Here is a 19613-nt window from a genome sequence, read left to right as displayed (position 1 = left end):
CACAGAAAATTTTTCGGTCTTTTTTCATTCATAGCGCAAAAAATAAAAAACCCAGAGGTGATCAAATACCACCAAAAGAAAGTTCTATTTGTGGGAAAAAAAGGACAAAAAATTAATTTAGGTACAGTGTTGCATGACTGAGTAATTGTCATTCAAAATGTGTGAGCACCAAAAAGCTGAAAATTGGTCTGGTCACGAGGGGTGTTTAAGTGCCCAGTAGGCAAGTGGTTAAAGTTTCTTTAAACAGTAAGTAATATGCAATTTGGGCTGGATTACAGTGGCTATAGTTTGATAATTACTTATTATAAGGGACTAAATGAAAAGAAGCATCAGAGTGGGAGAGTTTCCGCTTTAAGAACGGAAGCTCAGCAATGGCAGCCTCCATATTTTCTCCTCAATATAAGTTTTCTTCAGTGTTACATACAAGCTCACTTTCAGCTAACTGCTAGTATGAAGGTGACATTTGTCTTCAATAATAAATTAGTTTCCTGTAATAGAAATAAAAATTAAAAAGTCAGATGTGTGTCTGGAAGAACCCAGCCTGCTTCTGCTGAGCCATGTGACTGACAGAACGGTTCACGTGATGAGCAGCGCCGCTCAGTGCTAAGGAACATCTCCACAGAACACTATGTTCCCGGAGGGATCTTTCAAACCATGCACACCGGAAGTGATGTGCCTTTAGTTACCTTGGAGACTAAACCGCTACTTTATCCTGATAATGATGGCGGAGGATTCGCTAAAGACGGTAATCTAGATCGCCCCCCTATGCAGCCCTGTTTGTAGAAGGGGGGAGCGGGTGTAGGATGCCCCTGCAGAGATCTGTGGAATATAGTACACTCCAGTAATGGTGGGGAAAGCGGGTTGTGGTGTATAGTAGTAGTAGTAGGGAGGGGATGGAGAAGGAGGAGGAGTTGATGTTATTAGAAGGAGTGTGTTGTGTTGGTCAGTGAAATCTAGAAGACTTCATGTACAGTAAATGACTAATAGACAGGATGTATGTGGTTGCTATACATACAATGTGCGGATTATGGGGAGGTCAGCTCTGATTACACTAATCCCTACTCCGATCCCTCCGCACAAGCTGACCTGGGGAGCGTTCCACGGACCAGTATTTTTCACCTCCAGTCCTCAAGGCGCCCCAACGGGTCATGTTTTCATGCTCACCATTATTTTGCACAGGTGATTTGATCAGTGTCACTGCCTTAGTAATTACCACATCTGTTTCATCTGAGGGAAATCCTGAAAACATGACCTGTTGGGGCACCTTGAGGACTACAGTTGAGAAATACTGCCATAGACGCAGGCTGCTGTCCTTCCATACTTCGCCCATTCACATATCGCATTGTGGAACGAGCGCTCCTGCTTGCAATTTTAAAAGTGCAATTTACAGGCGGTTCCGTGTTTTTTTTTTTTTTTTGCACGTAGGGCTGCCCATTCACTTCAATGCCTTATGCGCATTGTGGTGATTCTGCCAGGGATTCCACATTGCCTAATGTGAACGTGTCTTTAAAGCAGACCTTTACCCATAAAAACTTGATAAGAAATAATGTTCTTTAGCAAGGAACATATATTCCACATTAATAATTTTGCTACCAAAATTAGTGTGTGCTGTAAATTGCCTCCAGCATTGCTTCTGTTTCTTCTTCCTGGAGGCTGCCATTTTGCTGAAGCTCAGAGACCCTGAACAGCAGTAAATCATAAAGCGGAATTAAACCCATTGATATACTGGTTTAAAAAAACAGGTACATTCCTGGAATGCCATGATTTGCTTTCATCTGTGCTTGTGTCCTCAACCAATCTGTCAAGCCATCAAATGGCCGGTGTCATAACTCACATGTGCAGTACGATGGCAGTTGCAGATCAAACTGCAGCAGCTTCCTTGGCTGTAAAGGATAGGAGGCTTACCGACCAGGCCATAGCCAAATGACGGCTACAGCACGGTTGGATAACTCCGCACACAAGGGGCTGTCCATACTTGCCAGGTTCACGGGGACCTGGCACGTCATGGATCACTGTAAAGGGTCAATGACATACCACGTGATCACTCAGTCCAATGACAGAGCAATAAATGTAAACAAACTGATGTCATGTCCGGTTCTCTTTGCTGCTCACACTGATCCTGTGAGCAGAGGAGGGTGAAGCTGCAGCGTTGGGCTGCTTGAGGTTTTTTTTTTTTCTTGTGCAAGTGCTGAGCAGTGCCCCATCTGTGCCATATTGGTGCCCCATTTGTGCCATATACAGTCCAAGTTGTGCCATATACAATCCCATCAGTGCACATCTGTACCACCACAGTGCCACTAAAATGCCCATTAGTGCCAATACAGTGCCCATCGGTAAGTGCTCAGTTCCTGATAAGTTATCAGGAAATTAAATGTGTAAATGTATGTCCCTAGAACACCTGATGGCACTCCCTGCAGGTTGGGCCACTGTATGTGGCCAGGCTGTGTAAAACTCTCGAACATGTGATATCATCATACTCAGGAAGAGTAGTAGAATGTATTTTTGGGGTGTAACTGGAAGTATGCATATACCATGTGACAAAAACAACCTGTTGTTAATATGACAATTTTGTGAAAAAAATAAAATAAAAATCTTAATTTTTCAAAGAATTGTGGAACAAAAATTATAGTGTGAAAAAAACTCAACGTGCCTCTTGCTAAATACCTTGGAATGGCTTGTACATCAGGGGTGATCAATTAAATTATTTTTTTAAATTACTAATTTGCTAAATTTTATAACAGAAACTAAGAAAATGCATTTTTTTAAATAACATTTTTGGTCTTTTTTTTTTATTTTTTATTCATAGCGCAATAAATAAAAAACTCCAGAGGTGATTTCCACCAAAAGAAAGCTCTATTTGTGTGGAAAAAAAGGACTAAAATGTCATATGTGTACAGTGTTGTATGACTGAGTAATTGTCATTCAAAATGTGAGAGCACCGAAAGCTGAAAATTGGCCTGGTTAGGAAGGAGGTATAAGTGCCCAGTAGGCAAGTGGTTAATTCCGCTTTAAAGATGTCAGCAGATTCGCCTCTACAAATTCAGCAGTGACTAAAATTGTAGAGCAACTGAGCATATACAGAGCAGGGTGAGACCGTGTATTACTGGATTGCAAACAGCATAGGCATCTGGCATCTATTTTTAATATTTTACATAGCTACACCTGCATTAAGGGCCAGCCTGAAGTGATCTAGCAGGACTTAAAGTGTTTGTTACCTATAAAAAAAACAAAAACTTGTGCCTGTTCCTATTAAAGCTTGTTATACTGTGCATGTGCTATGTAATTTGGCCCCCTGTATCACCTGAAATACCTGGCTGATCCTGCCTGGTTCTGCCCCCCCCCCCCCCCCCGTAAACTGACCACGGTTTATCATGGCTGCTGATCCCTGACACTCAGTTTACGTGCCTCTGTCACCCGCAGCTCTCCTGTCTGCTCTCTCCCCTCCCCGCATGTCAGCTCTTACAAGTGCCCTCCTCTTCCCTCCTGCTGCTAAATTTACTCTTACATTTTCACACAAACTTCCCTGTTTGCTAATGACAAGTGTCCCAGTATCTGTGCTTTATAAATAAAATGCCGTTCTCTACCTGATTTCAGAGTGCCACTTGGCACTCACCTGACCGGCTGCCTAGAATGGCATTTTATTTATAAAGCACAGATATTGGGACACTTGTCATTAGCAAACAGGGAAGTTTGTGTAAAGATAACAGAGTGGCTTAACAAGCACTTTAATTTTTTTTTTTTGCAAGGCAATATCATAACGCGCTAGTATGCACCGCATACTAGCACATTATGAAAGACTTACCTTAAAATGAAGCGCTGCAGAGGCTTCCATCTTCACCTGGTCTTCCTTCTGGGTTCAGTGACTGCGGCCATCTGGCAGCATCTCAATGACCTCACTCCCGCGTCACACAGCTCTGAAGAAACAGCATGGGTATGCCATTCTTTTAGAACGCATGCACCAGTGACATCACTGGCTAAAAACTTGCTAGAATATCTCCTAAACAGTGCACATGTAGGATATATTCATTTTACCTACAGGTAAGCGTTATTATACGCTTAGCTGTAGGTAAAAAAAACAAGTTTACGTATGAGCAAAGTTCTTTGGGCCTTCTCTTCTGGATCGCAGGAGTGCACTTACGTTTGCTCTCCTGTCACTCAGAATCAGAGTTGGCTAAAATCTTCTGTCAGCTGTGACAAAACTTCTCCAGACTCTGGAACGATCCTGACCACATTGTCGAGATCGACCCAGCTGTCTGGTTAACAACTGCCTTCAGCTTTTAGTGTGCAGCTGAGAGCCAAAGCTTGCTCCACCCGCCTCTTCCCCAGCCCAACACTCCAATGAGGGCTGGAGGAGCAGAGAGTGGTGACTGACAGTCACTGCTCTCTGCTCCGAGCAGACTGAGAACTGAGCAATCTGCCGTCATGTGATCTCTCCGTTCTCGATCTTAGAGCTGATGGGAGACAGCTGCAGCATAGAGGTGAGTAGGTGGTTGTTGTTGTTGTTTTTTTTTTAACCCCAAACTTCTTCTTTAAAGTTTTATGTTCAGCCAAAACTTTTTCTTTGTTTTGGTTAAAATTAAAACTCCTATTAGGTTTTTATTCTTATCCTGGGTCCCTTTAGGGCACCCATGCACACTACAATCTGATTGCACAATCTCCTTTAATGTGGATGGAAACCCTTACTATAAATATTCTTGAAAATGTTCCCTCATATTCTGACTAACCTGTATAAAAAAAAAAGATGTGTGTATTTGCCTATTATTAGTTCTGGTCATGTGATTCCGCAGCTCCAGCTCCCCTGGGACATGATAGCCTATGGGTGACATCCTATGGCTCCTGGAATTTACAGCTGCTGTCAAGCAACCCCTACACAGAGCTGCAGGATCACATGACAGTATCAGACAGTATTGGAAATGGGTAAGTATACAGAATAGGCAGAACGGGTAGGAGGAGGGGATGTTTTTAAGACTAGTTATAGTTAGAGATTTTTCCACTTTAAGTTTACCCAAGCTAAACAAATCATAAAAAATCATATAAAATCAAACAAGCCATTGCTTTACGTAGTTGGTCGATGTAAAGAAGATTGTACAATCAGATTGTGTAACATACGGTCAGTAGTGATGAGTTCAGGCATGATTGGATCCTAGTTTAAGCCTACCAGGTAGCTGTCCCTGCATTGGGCTAATCTTCTGACCCACAGCCCCATATCAACCACTCCCCCCACTTTTTTTTACATTTATACATGTGGCTGTATGGCAGGGAATGCCCCTGTTGCAGATGATTGGCCCAGTGCAAACAGCTTCCTGGCGGGCTCACTCATGTGAGTTTGGATTAGGATCCCATCACGACTAAACTCATCGCTACTGACCATACACTATACAATCTGATTAATTCTTTAGAATCTACCATCAGCTATCTAGTGCAAGGGCCTGCCTGATACAAATTGATTGGTCATTCAAAAGTTGATGGTATAAAGATTGTATAGTGAATCTAAAGGAGATTGCATCTTCTGAGTTTTTTCCTCTTATGCTGTCACTGGTAATGAGCTCAGGCATGTTCAAACATGAGTCCGAACCTGCCCGAGCAATCCCACTAGGAAGCTGTTAAAGCCGACAGCCGGCCGAACGTGAAGCTGAGAGGACGTGTGGAGACAGAGCTCCGCTCCACCGTCCGCAAATCCCGAGCCATCCACCGCCCTGAGTGGCTCCAACGAGTTGGCACTGACAGCTGGAGAGAGTGGACCCGCCGCGGGAGGGGACCGCGGCGGTATTTTTGCTGATTTCTGCTCCGTTCGCGCGGCCCGGTCCGGAATCGCGGATCGCCGCCATCTTGCGGCCTACTCGCCGCGGGCGCCTTTCTGGAGGCCGCGACCGTCTGACGGGAACCGATCCGACAGCACCGCTATCCCGGGGACCCTGGACGTTGCCAGGAGCCTCCCTGCACCCGAGGCATTTACGGATCCCAGCCGCACGAGCCGCGGAAGAGGACGGACGGCCGCCATCTTGAGTAGGCCTCAGTGCCCAACATAGGGGTGAGTGCTGAATCGGTCTGCTGTGCCACCCTATACACTCCCCGAGGGCCAGATCTCCCTGTGCCTGCCTCCACCCGGCAATCATTACCCCGCTGACCCTGCCAGAGCCATCTCCCAACACCAGAGGCCTGAGTGGCTGCCTGAAGCCTAGGGACAGTTAGGCAAGGTCTCGGGGCTCCTCAGCACACCCCCGTCTCCCCACTGTGGCCACGTCGAGGTCCCCCCCGCTGGAAAGCCCGGACCCCCTCCGCACACCCTTCTGGCTTGCCGCGAGGCTCCCCACAGTGACCTCCAGGGCTCCACCTGTCTGCGACCTGATAGGTACACTACAATCTCAGTGTCCCTCACATCAACGGTTAATGACTCTGACAAGCCTCATATGCTATGCTTAATTAACTTTGCATGACCCTGAGCCCCGTCCAGCGTTCAGCTTCACCGCCACAATTATGCCATCTAAGAAACCTAGATCTCGTTCCACAACTAACAAAGGATCTGGAAAGGGGCCAATATTAACCCATTCGGGCTCCGGATCGATACAGCATTACCTCGCCGCTGGGAAATCGGGGTCGGGCGAACGGGATAACCACGCCAGAACACCTAAACGCACCTTCTCCCCCTCCTCACTTGTTGCCTCTGTCCGGGAAAGCTCACCGGCCTCCTCCTACTGCTCTGAGCCTATGGAAGACCCTGAGTCCCCTGGAGGCTCCGACATGTCAACCTTGGTCAGCGGCCTTAAGAAGGAGCTGGCGGGGATGTTCCATGGCCTGGAAAAAGCTATAAAGAAGGAGATCACCGAAGTCAGAGCAGATATGGCGCACATTCTGGATAGGGTGGAGGAGACTGAGCTCCGGCAGGACTCGCAAGCCTCGGCTATTAAAGAGTTGCAAGAGACGGTTACGCAACTGGCGTTTGCTCAGAGGGCCTCATCCTACAAGCTGGAGGACCTCGAGAACCGGAATCGCAGGAATAATCTACGACTACGGGGTCTCCCAGAAGCCACTGGAGACAACGATCTTGAACCGTCGATCCGAGGCATCCTTAATACGATCCTGGGTAACCCGGTTACGGCACCCCTGCGGTTCGACCGTGTGCACCAAGCCCTTCGCCCTCGCAATTTCTCATCGGACCAACCGCGGGACGTCATATGCCGCCTTCATTATTTCTCCGATAAAAATGCAGTAATGCTCAAAATGCGGAGTACACCTACCATAGACTTTGATGGGGCCACCATAAGCATTTTCCCAGACCTCTCTAAGGACACGCTTGACCGTCGCAGAGCCCTCAAACCCCTGCTGGATCTCCTTCGCGCTGATGGGATCAATTACAGATGGGGGTTCCCAGCCTGCCTCATTGCCACCAAAAACGGTCGCACCCACACCTTACGGTTTCCAGAGGACCTGCCCGCGTTCCTGAAGGACCTCAGTTTGCCGCAAGTTGATCTCCCAGGATGGCAAGCCCACGTCCCCCAATTCTCCGCCACTTTGGACCCTCAATGGCGGAGGACCCCGTCAAAAAAACGACGCACGTCCCTTCCAGGATCTGCACAAAAGAACAGGTGAATGATGAAGATACCTGCCTTTTGCATCCCTCGATCCGGATCACTTGTTCAATACCCCTTGACGTTCATAGCCCTTGTTTTGCATACACATGCCTACCTGTTGTGAGCGGGCCCACAACCCCTTATGGTTTTACTGCTTGGCACCGCATTAGTGGACATTGAGCACTTCACCTAGCAGGGGTCCGTGGTGTTTTCAGGGGGGGGTTTTTGTATTTCTTCATTTATCATTGTTATTTATTTTATTTTACCCCCCCTTTCTTTCTTTTTTTTTTGTTATGTATGTTCCTACCTGTTTGCTAGGCTCACCGGTTCTTTATGGCAGACGAAGGTTTTGGTGGCTGCAATTATACATGTTTAGTATTGGTATTTTCATGTTCTCTACCTACGGTTCGCTTTGCTGAACGCTGGCGGGGCACATTGCTCCCATGTGCCTCTCGCTCAGTAAACCCCCTACCCTCCCCCCCCTTTTGGGGTTGAGGAGAGCGGCTGGCATTCCTCTTTTGGCCCCCGATTCCTGGTTTGAGGACGGGGTTGCCGCCTGCTCTCCCCTTCCCCTGAGGGATCACGGCAGCTTGCTGCGTGACATACTGACTGTTCCCAATGGTTTTACGTTAGACATGATTCTTAAACGCTTCAGGTTCTCTTTTCTACTTCAGTTTCTCTTTCCTCCCCCTGTCTTCTCCCTCCTCTCTTACTCCCCCCTCTGGTGGCTTGCGTGGAAATTTAAGCCTAGAGGTGACACTCTGCTGATGCTATGGCCTCAATAAAAATATCCTCATATAATGTGAGGGGCCTACATGTTGCCGCAAAAAGACACCAAATTACCCGTGAATTGAAAAAGATTGCATGCTCAATTGCCTTTCTTCAAGAGACGCACTTGACACATACCACACCGGTCAAGTTGACCTCCCCCCAATTTCCGCAATGGTACTACAGTCTGTCAGATACGAATAAAGCAAAGGGAGTGGCCATAGGCTTCAGCAGCAGTGTCCCCTTCCGTCTTGTTGAAATGCTAGCGGATGATCATGGTCGATATATTTTTTTAAAGGGATTTTTGGGCAATGCACGCTGCACCTTGGCTAACGTGTATTGCCCTAACAGGCACCAACCTGCCTTCCTTTCTCAGGTTCTCTCCAAATTAGCCCACTTTGCCGAGGGTTTAACTATCCTAGCGGGTGACATTAATATACCTCTTGACCCCAGCATGGACACCTCCCAAGGCCGCTCTCACATTCCATTTAAAAGACTATCCGCACTTAAACGTAGGCTCATCGAACTACAACTGATCGATGTTTGGCGTATACTGCACCCCAAAGACAGGGATTACTCTCACTTTTCTAAAACGCACCAATCATACTCGCGCATTGACAATATCTTTTTAGATCACCATCATCTCCAACTTCTGCAGTCCGCTCATATAGGTACAGCCACTATATCTGATCATGCGCCGGTATCAATGTGCCTGACCATGCCCTCCTTAGCACAACGCTCCAATAATTGGAAGCTCAATGACTCTCTCCTCTCTACCGAGGCTGACGTTTCTGAGTTAGCCTCGCACATGAAACAGTATTTCGCCGAAAATACTTCTCTTGAGTCCTCCCCCTCGGTTGTATGGGAAGCTCACAAGGCTGCCATGCGGGGACGACTCATTGAACTGGGCTCTAGGAAGAAGAGGGAGCATGGTCGGCAGATTGAGCAGGTCATTGGTCAGATTGAAGAGTTAGACAAGCAGCATAAACTTACCCTGCACATGGCTCATTTACAAGCCCTCACCCAGAAACGGGAGGAATTGAAAACCCTCCTTGACCTGGACACTAGCAGGAAATTCCGACGCCTCGCTCAGTCTATGTATGAGTGGGGAAATAAACCCGGTAGGCGTCTGGCAAGATCCCTCAAGGCGACACAAACCAGGTCTTTCATCCCCAAACTAAAACTTCCCAATGGCACTTTGGTGCATGCTACTCCCCACATAGCCGCGGCGTTTCGCGATTACTATGCGGATTTGTATAATGTACAGGGCTCGACGGCCTCGCTCGCTCCGGGGGGAAAAACGCTATCGCATACAGGCATATTTAAGAGAGGCCAATCTGCCCGAGCTACCCGCTTCCGCACTTCAGGCCCTAGAAGAGGACCTTACGGTGGAGGAATTCCGGGCAGCTCTAAAGTCGTCCCCCACGGGAAAGGCCCCCGGCCCTGACGGATACACTGTCTGCTATTATAACACGTTTCGTGATATCCTACTCCCCCATCTCACGGCTTACGCCAACTCTATATCTCGCAACTCCTGTCTGCGCACGGAATCTCTCGCGGCCCACATAACAGTCATACCTAAACCAGGCAAAGACCCCACAGCATGCAGCAGCTACCGGCCGATCTCCCTCCTTAACGTAGATGTCAAGTTATACTCCAAGGTCCTGGCTAATCGGCTACTTCCCTTGATACCTAGCTGGATTTCTAAGGATCAGACTGGCTTCATACCTGGTAGAGAAGCCAGGGATAATTCCCTCCGGACAATTTCCCTGATTCAGTATGTCCGACGGTGCTCCCAGCCCACCCTACTTGTTTCTACAGATGCAGAAAAGGCGTTCGATAGGGTGGACTGGGATTACCTCAAAACGACCCTGCATCACCTAGGTCTTGGCCCTAAAATGTTCTACCGTATAACCTCACTTTACTCCACTCCTACAGCTCGTGTCCGCATAAATGGCTCTCTGAGTGACTCGTTCTCTCTGCACAATGGGACTAGACAGGGCTGCCCCTTATCCCCGCTCCTATTTGCTCTCACCCTCGAACCCTTCCTGTCCACAATTAGGCATAACGTTAATATCCATGGTGTTCAGGTAGGTCCCACGACCCATAAATATGCAGCGTATGCTGATGATATTTTATTTTTTGTCCAGAAGCCCCGTATTTCCCTGCCTAATCTGATGTCGGCCCTCTCTACCTACCAAACCCTCTCCAACTTTAAAATTAATTTTTCGAAATCGGAAATTCTAAACATTAATCTCCCCAGACGAGAAGCAGATCTACTGCGACCCCTCTTTCCTTTTACATGGGTTCAGCGTCATATGAAATATCTAGGAATCAACCTTACACCAAATATTCACTCCCTTTTTCAATATAACTACCTCCCACTACTTAACAATATCAGAGAGGACCTGAGAAAATGGAAGAACCTCTCACACTCCTGGCTAGGGAGGGTTAACGTTGTTAAAATGAACATACTGCCCAGAGTCTTATTCCTATTCCAAATGATCCCCATGGGGGTACCCATAGGTTTTTTTACAACACTGCAGACCATGATCTCCCGCTATGTTTGGAGGAACAGCCATCCCAGGGTATCTAGGGACATTTTATACCGTGCCAAAGATGCTGGGGGCCTGGCCCTACCGAACTTTAGGATGTATTACCATGCAATTATACTCACCAGGATAGCAAATTGGAAGTACGCGGTTAACACCAAGCTGTGGGTGGCCATGGAACACTTTTTATCTGGGGCAGACCTCAGGGTTGCACCGTGGATCCCTCGTGTTCACAGACATCTCGGCACTGAAACCTCCTCGCTCACTTCCTCCACCTTTGCTATTTGGGATTACTTACACAAACGGTTCTCCTGGTCTTACAACTCCCCTCTAATGCCACTTCTCCACCACCGATATTTTCTACCAGGCCTACTAGATCCAGGCTTTCATGCCTGGTCCTCTGATGGGTCCCTGATGCTGCACCAGGTCCTCCGGAACGCTGCCCCTAAACCTTTGTCGGAAATACTCGGCGCCAAGCCAATTACATTCCTGGACAAGTGGAGGTACGTTCAATTACAGTGTTTCCTGCGGGCCCTGCCCCGGCCACTGAGAGGCTCCGAGGCTCTAAATGAAATCGAGGTAGTGTTTTACCCCAAGGATCCTCCCTTGCAGTGCATTTCTTTGTTCTATAAGGCCCTCAACAGTCTCCTCCACAACTCATTCCCGTCCTTTCTGACCTCATGGGAGAAAGATTTAGGTACCAACCTTACTGACCTACAAAAGCGGAAGGTGCTACAACTAACCCAGGTCTCGTCCATCGCCTCACAAATAGCTGAGGTTAACTACAAATTGCTCACCAGATGGCACTACACCCCGGTGAAGTTGCACAGGATGTTCCCTGACAACTCCCCGCTATGCTGGAGGAATTGCGGGTTCCGGGCGACTCATGCACACATATGGTGGTCATGCCCCATTATCAAGCCGTTCTGGTCGAATGTCATCCAAATTATTCAACGTATTTCTGGCACCCTCCTCCCTGATGAACCCTGGACCATTCTCTTCCATGCTACTACAGACCCTGTGGGCCGATACAAACGCTCTATCATCCCACACCTGCTGAACACAGCTAAGGCACTGATACCCGCCCTGTGGGGCCAATCAAAGATACCGTCACTGAAAAGTTGGATGCGTAAAATCGAGGCAGTTCACCTCATGGAGGACATTACTCATGCCAATAAACATTCCTCGCAAAAAACCCTCTTGACTTGGTCTTGTTGGAGAGAATTTACCTCCACTACATTCTACGCAGATATCTTAGCGCAGCCCCACTGAGCAGCGCAAACTAAGCCTCTATATGTCACCACGCGAGCCACCGTACCCCCACCCTCTCTCTCCCCTCCTTGACCCTCCTCTTCTTATCTTCCCCCCCCTTTTTACACTCTCTTGCCTTTCTCTGTTATTTCTCCGTTTCTGTGATAGACAACATGATACCCGGTCCTTGAATCAGGACTGTGTTCTTTGCTCATTATCTCTTGCTAATTACTAATCCTGTCCCCTGGTGTATGGGACTGGGTGCTGTATGTGGATTTAACAGTATATGTTTGTTGTTTATCTTTAATAAACATTTATTAAAAAAAAAAAAAAAAAAAAAGCCGACAGCCAATCTTAGGTGTTGGAGGCATTCCCCACCCCACAGTTGCACATATACACGCCCCTTGCATACAGTGCCTTAAAAAAGTATTCCTACCCCTTAATTTTCCACATTTTGTCATGTTACAACCAAAAATGTAAATATATTTTATTGGGATTTTATGTGATAGACCAACACAAAGTGGCACATAATTGTGAAGTGGAAGGAAAATGATAAATGGTTTTCAAATTTGTTTATGTGAAAAGTGTAGCTTACATTTGTATAGTCGATACTTTGTAGAACCTCCTTTCTTTATCGTACATCATGGGACACAGAGCCCTAAGTAATAACTTATTGGGTATATAGGCACCTTCAGGTGATGGACACTGGTATGCAGAATCCAGGAAGTTCATTCCCTATATAACCCCTCCTCCTACCAGGAGCACAACAGTTTTTTCACCAGTGTCTAAGGTGTTGGTCTCGAGTGAAAATGCTCTGAGGAGCTCCAGGAGGGATCCATGCTGGATTTAAATAGCCTCCACAGACCGGATCAATCCAAAGTGCCACTGAGGCCAAAGTGGATGGTACCCGGGCCTCGTATCCGAAGCACAAGGTTTTGCCTGTTAAGCCTCTCTTTGCAGGGCTGGACCTCGGGACCCAGGGCTTTGGTCATGCTACATTACCTAAAAGCTTTTCCGGAGGGGGGGGTGCTTTTTACAGGTCCAAGGGAGTGGAACCCCGATAGAAAGGGACCTTGTCCTTCAAGGCTTACTAACTGCAGCCAACCATGATGGGTGAAGGTTGGATTGACTGTTAATTCAGCAAATCCTGCAGTGGGGATAAGGTAAGGCAAGAAACGTAGGAACTAAAAAGTCCACCTATTTATTTTTCTTTAAGGGAAAGAATGTTGTCATGCTGTACATCTCCACTAGAGGGAGTCTATGCACATACCTTAAAGTGGTTGTATAGTCTTTATTTGAACATTTACCTAAAGGTAAGCCTAAAATAAGGCTTACCTGTAGGTAAAATTAATATCGTCTAAACCTGTACGGTTTAGGAGATGTTTACTGTTCATGCAGCCGCTGACGTCATTCGGCACATGAGCTGTTAAGGCCTGGCTGAAGGTTCGGCAGAACTGCCAGACCTTGCTGGGAAAAATACTCCTACATGCATGCGCAGGAGTGACATATCGTGGGTTCAGCCACCCACAGCGCTGAAGCGTGAAACCCGGAAGGCATGCCGAGGCAACATGTCAGCACCCTCGGCGTGGATCGGGTGAGATACCGGCGCCTCATTCTAAGAGAAGTATTTCATAATTAGCTAGTAAGTTTTTTTGTTTAAAAAAAAAAAAGTGCGGGTTTACTACTGCTTTAATCTGTTGTCTTCACTGTAAGCTCAGTGTCAGTCTGTGTGTGGTCGTAGCAGCTTGCGCAGGGGGATTCCTCTCCAGTAAGAGATCTGCCAAATGCTTTTTTCTCCCCCCTGAAGGGACCGTAGGGTTAGGGGAACATCATTGGCGTGCCCCTCCTTGCATTACCCCCCCACCACCACCACAGGGGTGCAGAGGTCCCGAGGTTTTGCTCAGACTGCTGGTGACAGGGCTCTCCCTCCCTCCCTCGTGTTGGGTCTGTGGAACCGAAAGCTGCCCGCGTGCTAGCTCAGGCATATTTTTTTCAAAACAAAAGGAGGGGAGTGGGTTTTTGAAGGGGGCGGGGCCTAGGCACGGCGCCGTGTAACGTCCTTGAGGATGCACAGAAAACAAACAGGCTTAAACAATCAGCTGGAGCAGTCTCTCCTCTGCTGATAGCAATGAGAAGCAAGCAGGCTGCACACGGGGACACAGGAGCGGTGGGGCACATATGAGTTGCAACTGGCATTCCTGATACAGGAAGGACATTGTTTTTTTCCAGCACTAGGCTGAATTTAATAGCGGCATCATTCTGTCATGACTATTTTCAGCAAGTAGTGCAATTTAATATTACCTCTGATTTTGAGCTTAGGACTATCCATACCAAAAAGGACACCACAAAAAACAAAAAACTAAAGGTTTCACCACAAGGCATTAGGAATTCCTGTCGCACGCTGTCATCCTCGTCTGAAATACCACTTATGGCCAGCCAGAGTGAGCCATTGGAACAAATTGATGGTGCAGCTGCTTCTCACATCTCAGCCACTGTATACGTGACTAATGCCGCGTACACACGTAGCGGACTATCTGTCCGCCGGACTTTCCGAACGGGCTACTTGCCCACACACGGCACTTTTTCAGCGGACTAATACGGCGTACTTTTGAAATGAACGGACTCGCCCACACACGCGGAGGAAAGTCCGCTCATTTTGAGCACGTCTCTAGGTAGGCGGGGCCCGCGAAAGATGCGCCGCTGGCCCCGCCACCTGGTATGGACTTAAAGGGGAACCCCAACGCCGAACAAATCGGCGTGGGGGTCCCCCCAGGTCCACATCAGACCCTTGTCCGAGCACGCTACCCGGCCGGCCAGGAAAGGGGGGGACGAGCGAGCGCTCCCCCCCTCCTGAGCCATACCAGGCCGCGTGCCCTCAACATGGGGGGTGCCTTGGGGAAGGGGGGGCCAGGCGGCCCCCCACCCCAAAGCACCTTATCCCCATGTTGATGAGGACAAGGGCCTCTTCCCGACAACCCTGGCTGTTGGTTGTCGGGGTCTGCGGGCGGGGGGCTTATCGGAATCCGGGAGCCCCCTTTTAATAAGGGGGCCCCCGCATACCGGCCCCCCACCCTATGTGAATGAGTATGGGGTACAATGTACCCCTACCCATTCACCTGTAAAATAAAGTAAAAAAAACACAACACACAAGATAAAATAGTTTATTGCACAGCTCCGGGGGTCTTCCATCTTCGGGGGTCTTCTCGCCGGACTCCTCCGCTATCTTCTGCTAGCTCTTTTACTAGCGGAGGAGCCTGGCTTTCTTCCTCGCCGATGCCCTCTAAGTTGCCGCACGCGTTGCGTCGGTGCCATTGTGAGCGGAGGATGCGATGAGGCAACATCTGAAGAGAAGAACAGAAGGCGGCGACAGCGGTGACAGAAGACCGGGCCACCGCCTGTAAAAGAGCTAGAAGAAGGCGCGGTGGCCCGGCAGAAGAACCGAAGAGGGGGACAAGACCCCCGAAGTCGGAAGTAGAGGGCGGCGGCGAGGAAGAAAGCCGGGCTCCTCCGCTAGTAAAAGAGCTAGCAGAAGATAGCGGAGGAGTCCGGCGAGAAGACCCCCCGAAGACGGAAGACCCCCGGAGCTGTGCAATAAACTATTTTATCTTGTGTGTTGTGTTTTTTTTTTTTTTAACTTTATTTTACAGGTGAATGGGTAGGGGTAGGGGCTCCTGGATTCCGATAAGCCCCCCGCCCGCAGACCCCGACAACCAATGGCCAGGGTTGTCGGGAAGAGGCCCTTGTCCTCATCAACATGGGGACAAGGTGCTTTGGGGTGGGGGGGCCGCACGGCCCCCCTTCCCCAAGGCACCCCCCCATGTTGAGGGCACGCGGCCTGGTACGGCTCAGGAGGGGGTCGCTCGCTCATCCCCCCCCTTTCCTGGCCGGGTAGCGTGCTCGGACAAGGGTCTGATGTGGACCTGGGGGGGACCCCCACGCGATTTTATTTTTTTTCCGCGTTGGGGTTCCCCTTTAAGTCCATTCCAGGTGGCGGGGCCTGCGACACATCCTTTGCGGGCCCCGCCTACCTGGAGACGCGCTCAAAATGAGCAGACTTTTCTCCGGGCTGGAAAAGTCCGTTCATTTCAAAAGTAAGGCTGACTGGCATACGCACGGCCGGATTGTCCGCCGAAATGCAAGTCCGGCGGGAAGATTGGAGTGCAAAACTACTTTCTAAGTCCACCGTACTTTCGGGTAAAAAAAGTCCGCCGGAGGCTACACGCGGGGGGATTGTCCGGCGGACTTGAGTTTGCCGGACTTTTCCACCCGATTGTTTGATCATGTGTACGAGGCATAAAGATGTCTTTTTGTCCACCCTGCAAGGCCTGGAAGGAAGATTAGTGGCTTTAATCACATCCTCTATTCAAATTGATAGGAAGCGTGCTAGATACCATTCCCCCATTTTAGACCCTTTGCAAGGGGAACAGTGGGCACAGGATGAGGTATTACCCTCAGCCGATCAGGAGGAAAGACAAACCGATGAATTCTCTGCGGAGGAAACAACGGTAGAAAAGTGATTCAGCCTTGCAATCTGAAAAATTGCTAATACAATCTATTACGGAGATGGTTTGTTCTACTTTCATGCTACCCCTAACGGAGTCTGCTGAAAGCTCGGTTTCTTCCTTGGGTTCCTTTAAAACCTTCACAGCCTTTGCATGCGTTTCCTGTCCATGCATTACTAGAACAGCTTATTTATGCTGAATGGGATCACCTAGATAAGCATTTTCTTCCTCCAAAGATATTTTCAGGAATTTATCCCATGGAGGAGAAATTCACCAAAAAATGGAAGGTACCAGCAGTTGACGCTGAGATTTCCAGTGTGAATAAAAGTCTAACTTTTCCGGTAGACAATGCACAAATGCTTAGGGATCCACTGTTAAAATCTGCTTTTTCCTCGGCAGGCGCCGTTACTCATCATGAAGAGACGCCCCCCTTCCCCAGGGTGGGGGAAGACTTCTGCAGTTTTCAGAAGTCTGGCAGGGGGAAATTCAGGACAGATGGGTCATCTCCACGGTAACTCTGGGTACAAGCTGGAATTTCGGGACTTTCCACCATCTCGTTTCCTGAGGTCAAGCGTTCCCAAAGATCCAGAGAAAAGAATCTCTGTTTTGGGCACTAGAATGATTAATGGCTCAGGGGGTGATCATGCAGATCCCCACAGAAGAGCATGGTTTGGGGTTTTATTCAAACCTCTTCACAGTACCAAAACCGAATGGAGATGTCAGACCCATTCTAGATCTAAAGAATCTAAATCAGTTCCTGAAGATACGCTCCTTTCGCATGGAGACGATCAGGTTAGTAGTTTCTATCCTACTAGGAGAAGAACTTCTGGCGTCTATCGACATCAGGGATGCATATCTGCATGTTCCTATATTTCCAGCTCACCAAAGGTTTTTGCAGTTTGAGGTAGAACAGCAGCATTTGCCGCTTGTAGCCTTGCCCTTTGGGCTAGCTACAGCACCCCGGGTGTTTATAAAAGCCTTGGCCCCCACCTCTAGCCAGGTTAAGGGCACAGGGCATAACAGTCTTGGCGTACTTAAACAATCTATTGCTACTAGACCAGTTGGTGGCTTGTTTAGAACAAAGTATGCGCATTACAACCAGTTACCTAGAAAGTTTGGGTTGGATTCTCAACCTAGAGAAATCTTCCTTATAACCAATATAAAGGCTGGATTACTTGGGTCTGATCATAGACACAGCCCAGAAAAAGGTGTTCTTGCCTCAAGCAAAGATTAACGCCATAAGAGATCTGGTGCAGATGGTCAGGTCAAAAGGCTATCCCTCCATTCGCCTTTGCATGAGGTTGCTAGGAAAGATGGTGGCTTCATTCGAAGCGGTTCCTTATGCCCAGTTCCATTCAAGACTGTTGCAAATCAGTATCCTGTCTACTTGGAACAAAACAATTCAAGCTTTAGACTTGCCAATGTGGCTGTCCCCAAGGGTGTCCCAAAGCCTCAGTTGGTGGTTACTAACCCAGAATCTGCTGAAAGGAAAATCCTTTAGACCTGTTATCTGGAAAGTGGTAACGACAGATGCCAGCCTTTCAGCCTGGGGAGCAGTACTAGAGAAGACAACTGTCCAGGGACAGTGGTCAAGAGCCGAAAGAACCTTGCCCATCAATAGCCTAGAGATTCCGGCAGTGCGTCTGGCTCTGAAGGCCTGGACCTCCAAGTTATGGGATTGTCATTTCAGGGTCCAATCCGACAATGCCACAGCTGAGGCCTATATCAATCACCAAGGGGGCACCAAGAGTCTCTCAGCGCAGAGAGAAGTGAACTATATTCTAGCTTGGGCAGAAAGGAATGTTCTGTGCCTATCGGTAGTCTTCATTCCTGGAGTAGAGAATTGTCAGGCAGACTACTTGAGTTGCCAACAGTTATTCCAGGGGGAGTGGTCTCTTTACCCCAACATTTTTTGGCCTATTTGCCAAAGATGGGGGACACCAGACGTAGATCTTCTAGTGTCCAGATTCAACATGAAGTTAGTCAAGTTTGTGTCCAAGACAAGGGATCCGCTCGCATGCTGAACAGATGCGTTGGTGACCCTTTGGGACCAGTTCTCACTGATCTGTGCATTTCCCCCTATTAAGTTGCTGCCTTGACTTCTTTGCAAGATCAAGTTGGAAAGAGAGCCAGTAATTCCGGTAGCATGAGCATGGCCCAGAAGGTCATGGTATGCAGAAATCGTAAAGATGGCAGTGGAGGGTCCATGGTCCCTCCCACTACGGCCAGACCTACTCTCACAGGAGCCGATATTCCATCCTACCTTAAGAAAGCTAAATTTAATGGCTTGGCTAATAAAACCCACATTCTGAAGAAAGGTGGGCTTTCCGGGTCAGTTACCTCTACCTTGATTAATGCAAGGAAGCCAGCTTCCAGGACTATATATTCGAGGGATTATGTTTCCTGTCGTGAATCCAAGGGTTGGCACCCTCGGTCAATTAGGGGTAGAGATGAAGTTGGCCTTGAGTACTATTAAGGGCCAAGTCTCAGCTTGATCTGTCTTATTTCAAAGACCGCTTGCTACACATTCTTTAGTCTGGGGTTTTATGCAAGGGGTGATGCAGCTTGATCCGCCAGTCAAACCTCCTTTGAACCCTTGAGACTTGAACTTAGTTTTGTCAGTGTTACAAAAACAGCCATTTGAACCGATACAACGTATTCCCTTAGTCCTTCTGACAAGGAAGGAGGGTTTTGGAATTGGCTGCTCTTTCTTGTAAAGAGCCATATTTGATTATTCATGGGGACAGAGTGGTTTTTGCGTCCTCGTCTTTTTTACCAAAAGTGGTCTTAGGTTTCCACCTGAACCAAGACATTATCCTGCCATCGTTTTTTCCAAAACCATGTTCCAGGGTGGAGAAATCACTACATTGTCTTGATGTGGTGAGAGCAGTGAAAACCTATTTAAAGACAACTGCTCAAATTAGAAAGATGTCTTATTTATTCTGCCAGAGTATCCTAAGAAAATCGAC

General features: G+C 48.1%; 1 protein-coding gene across 5 annotated transcripts in view; it reads left to right on the top strand.

The window, feature by feature from the left end:
* The first annotated feature begins 607 nt into the window (after positions 1–607).
* BBS4 (Bardet-Biedl syndrome 4) overlaps positions 608–19613 on the top strand; it is an 81252-nt gene continuing 62246 nt past the window's right edge. For 2 of the 5 annotated variants that reach the window (XM_077473071.1, XM_077473070.1), the window contains exons 1-2: positions 640–745; positions 4788–4917. In XM_077473071.1, the coding sequence (XP_077329197.1) occupies positions 655–745; positions 4788–4917 (221 nt within the window). In that variant the 5' untranslated portion in view covers positions 640–654. Of the gene's footprint in view, positions 746–4787; positions 4918–19613 lie in introns of all 5 variants that reach the window. The other 3 variants (XM_077473072.1, XM_077473073.1, XM_077473074.1) reach the window with 3 other exon arrangements.

The sequence above is a fragment of the Lithobates pipiens genome, unplaced genomic scaffold (genome assembly GCF_037356315.1).
Source record: "Lithobates pipiens isolate NorthernLeopardFrog02 unplaced genomic scaffold, aLitPip1_a1.2 Scaffold_8, whole genome shotgun sequence".
NCBI classification, from domain to species: domain Eukaryota; kingdom Metazoa; phylum Chordata; class Amphibia; order Anura; family Ranidae; genus Lithobates; species Lithobates pipiens.
The sequence above is the reverse complement of the archived record's forward strand: the minus strand, read 5'-3'. Positions and strand labels throughout refer to the sequence as shown.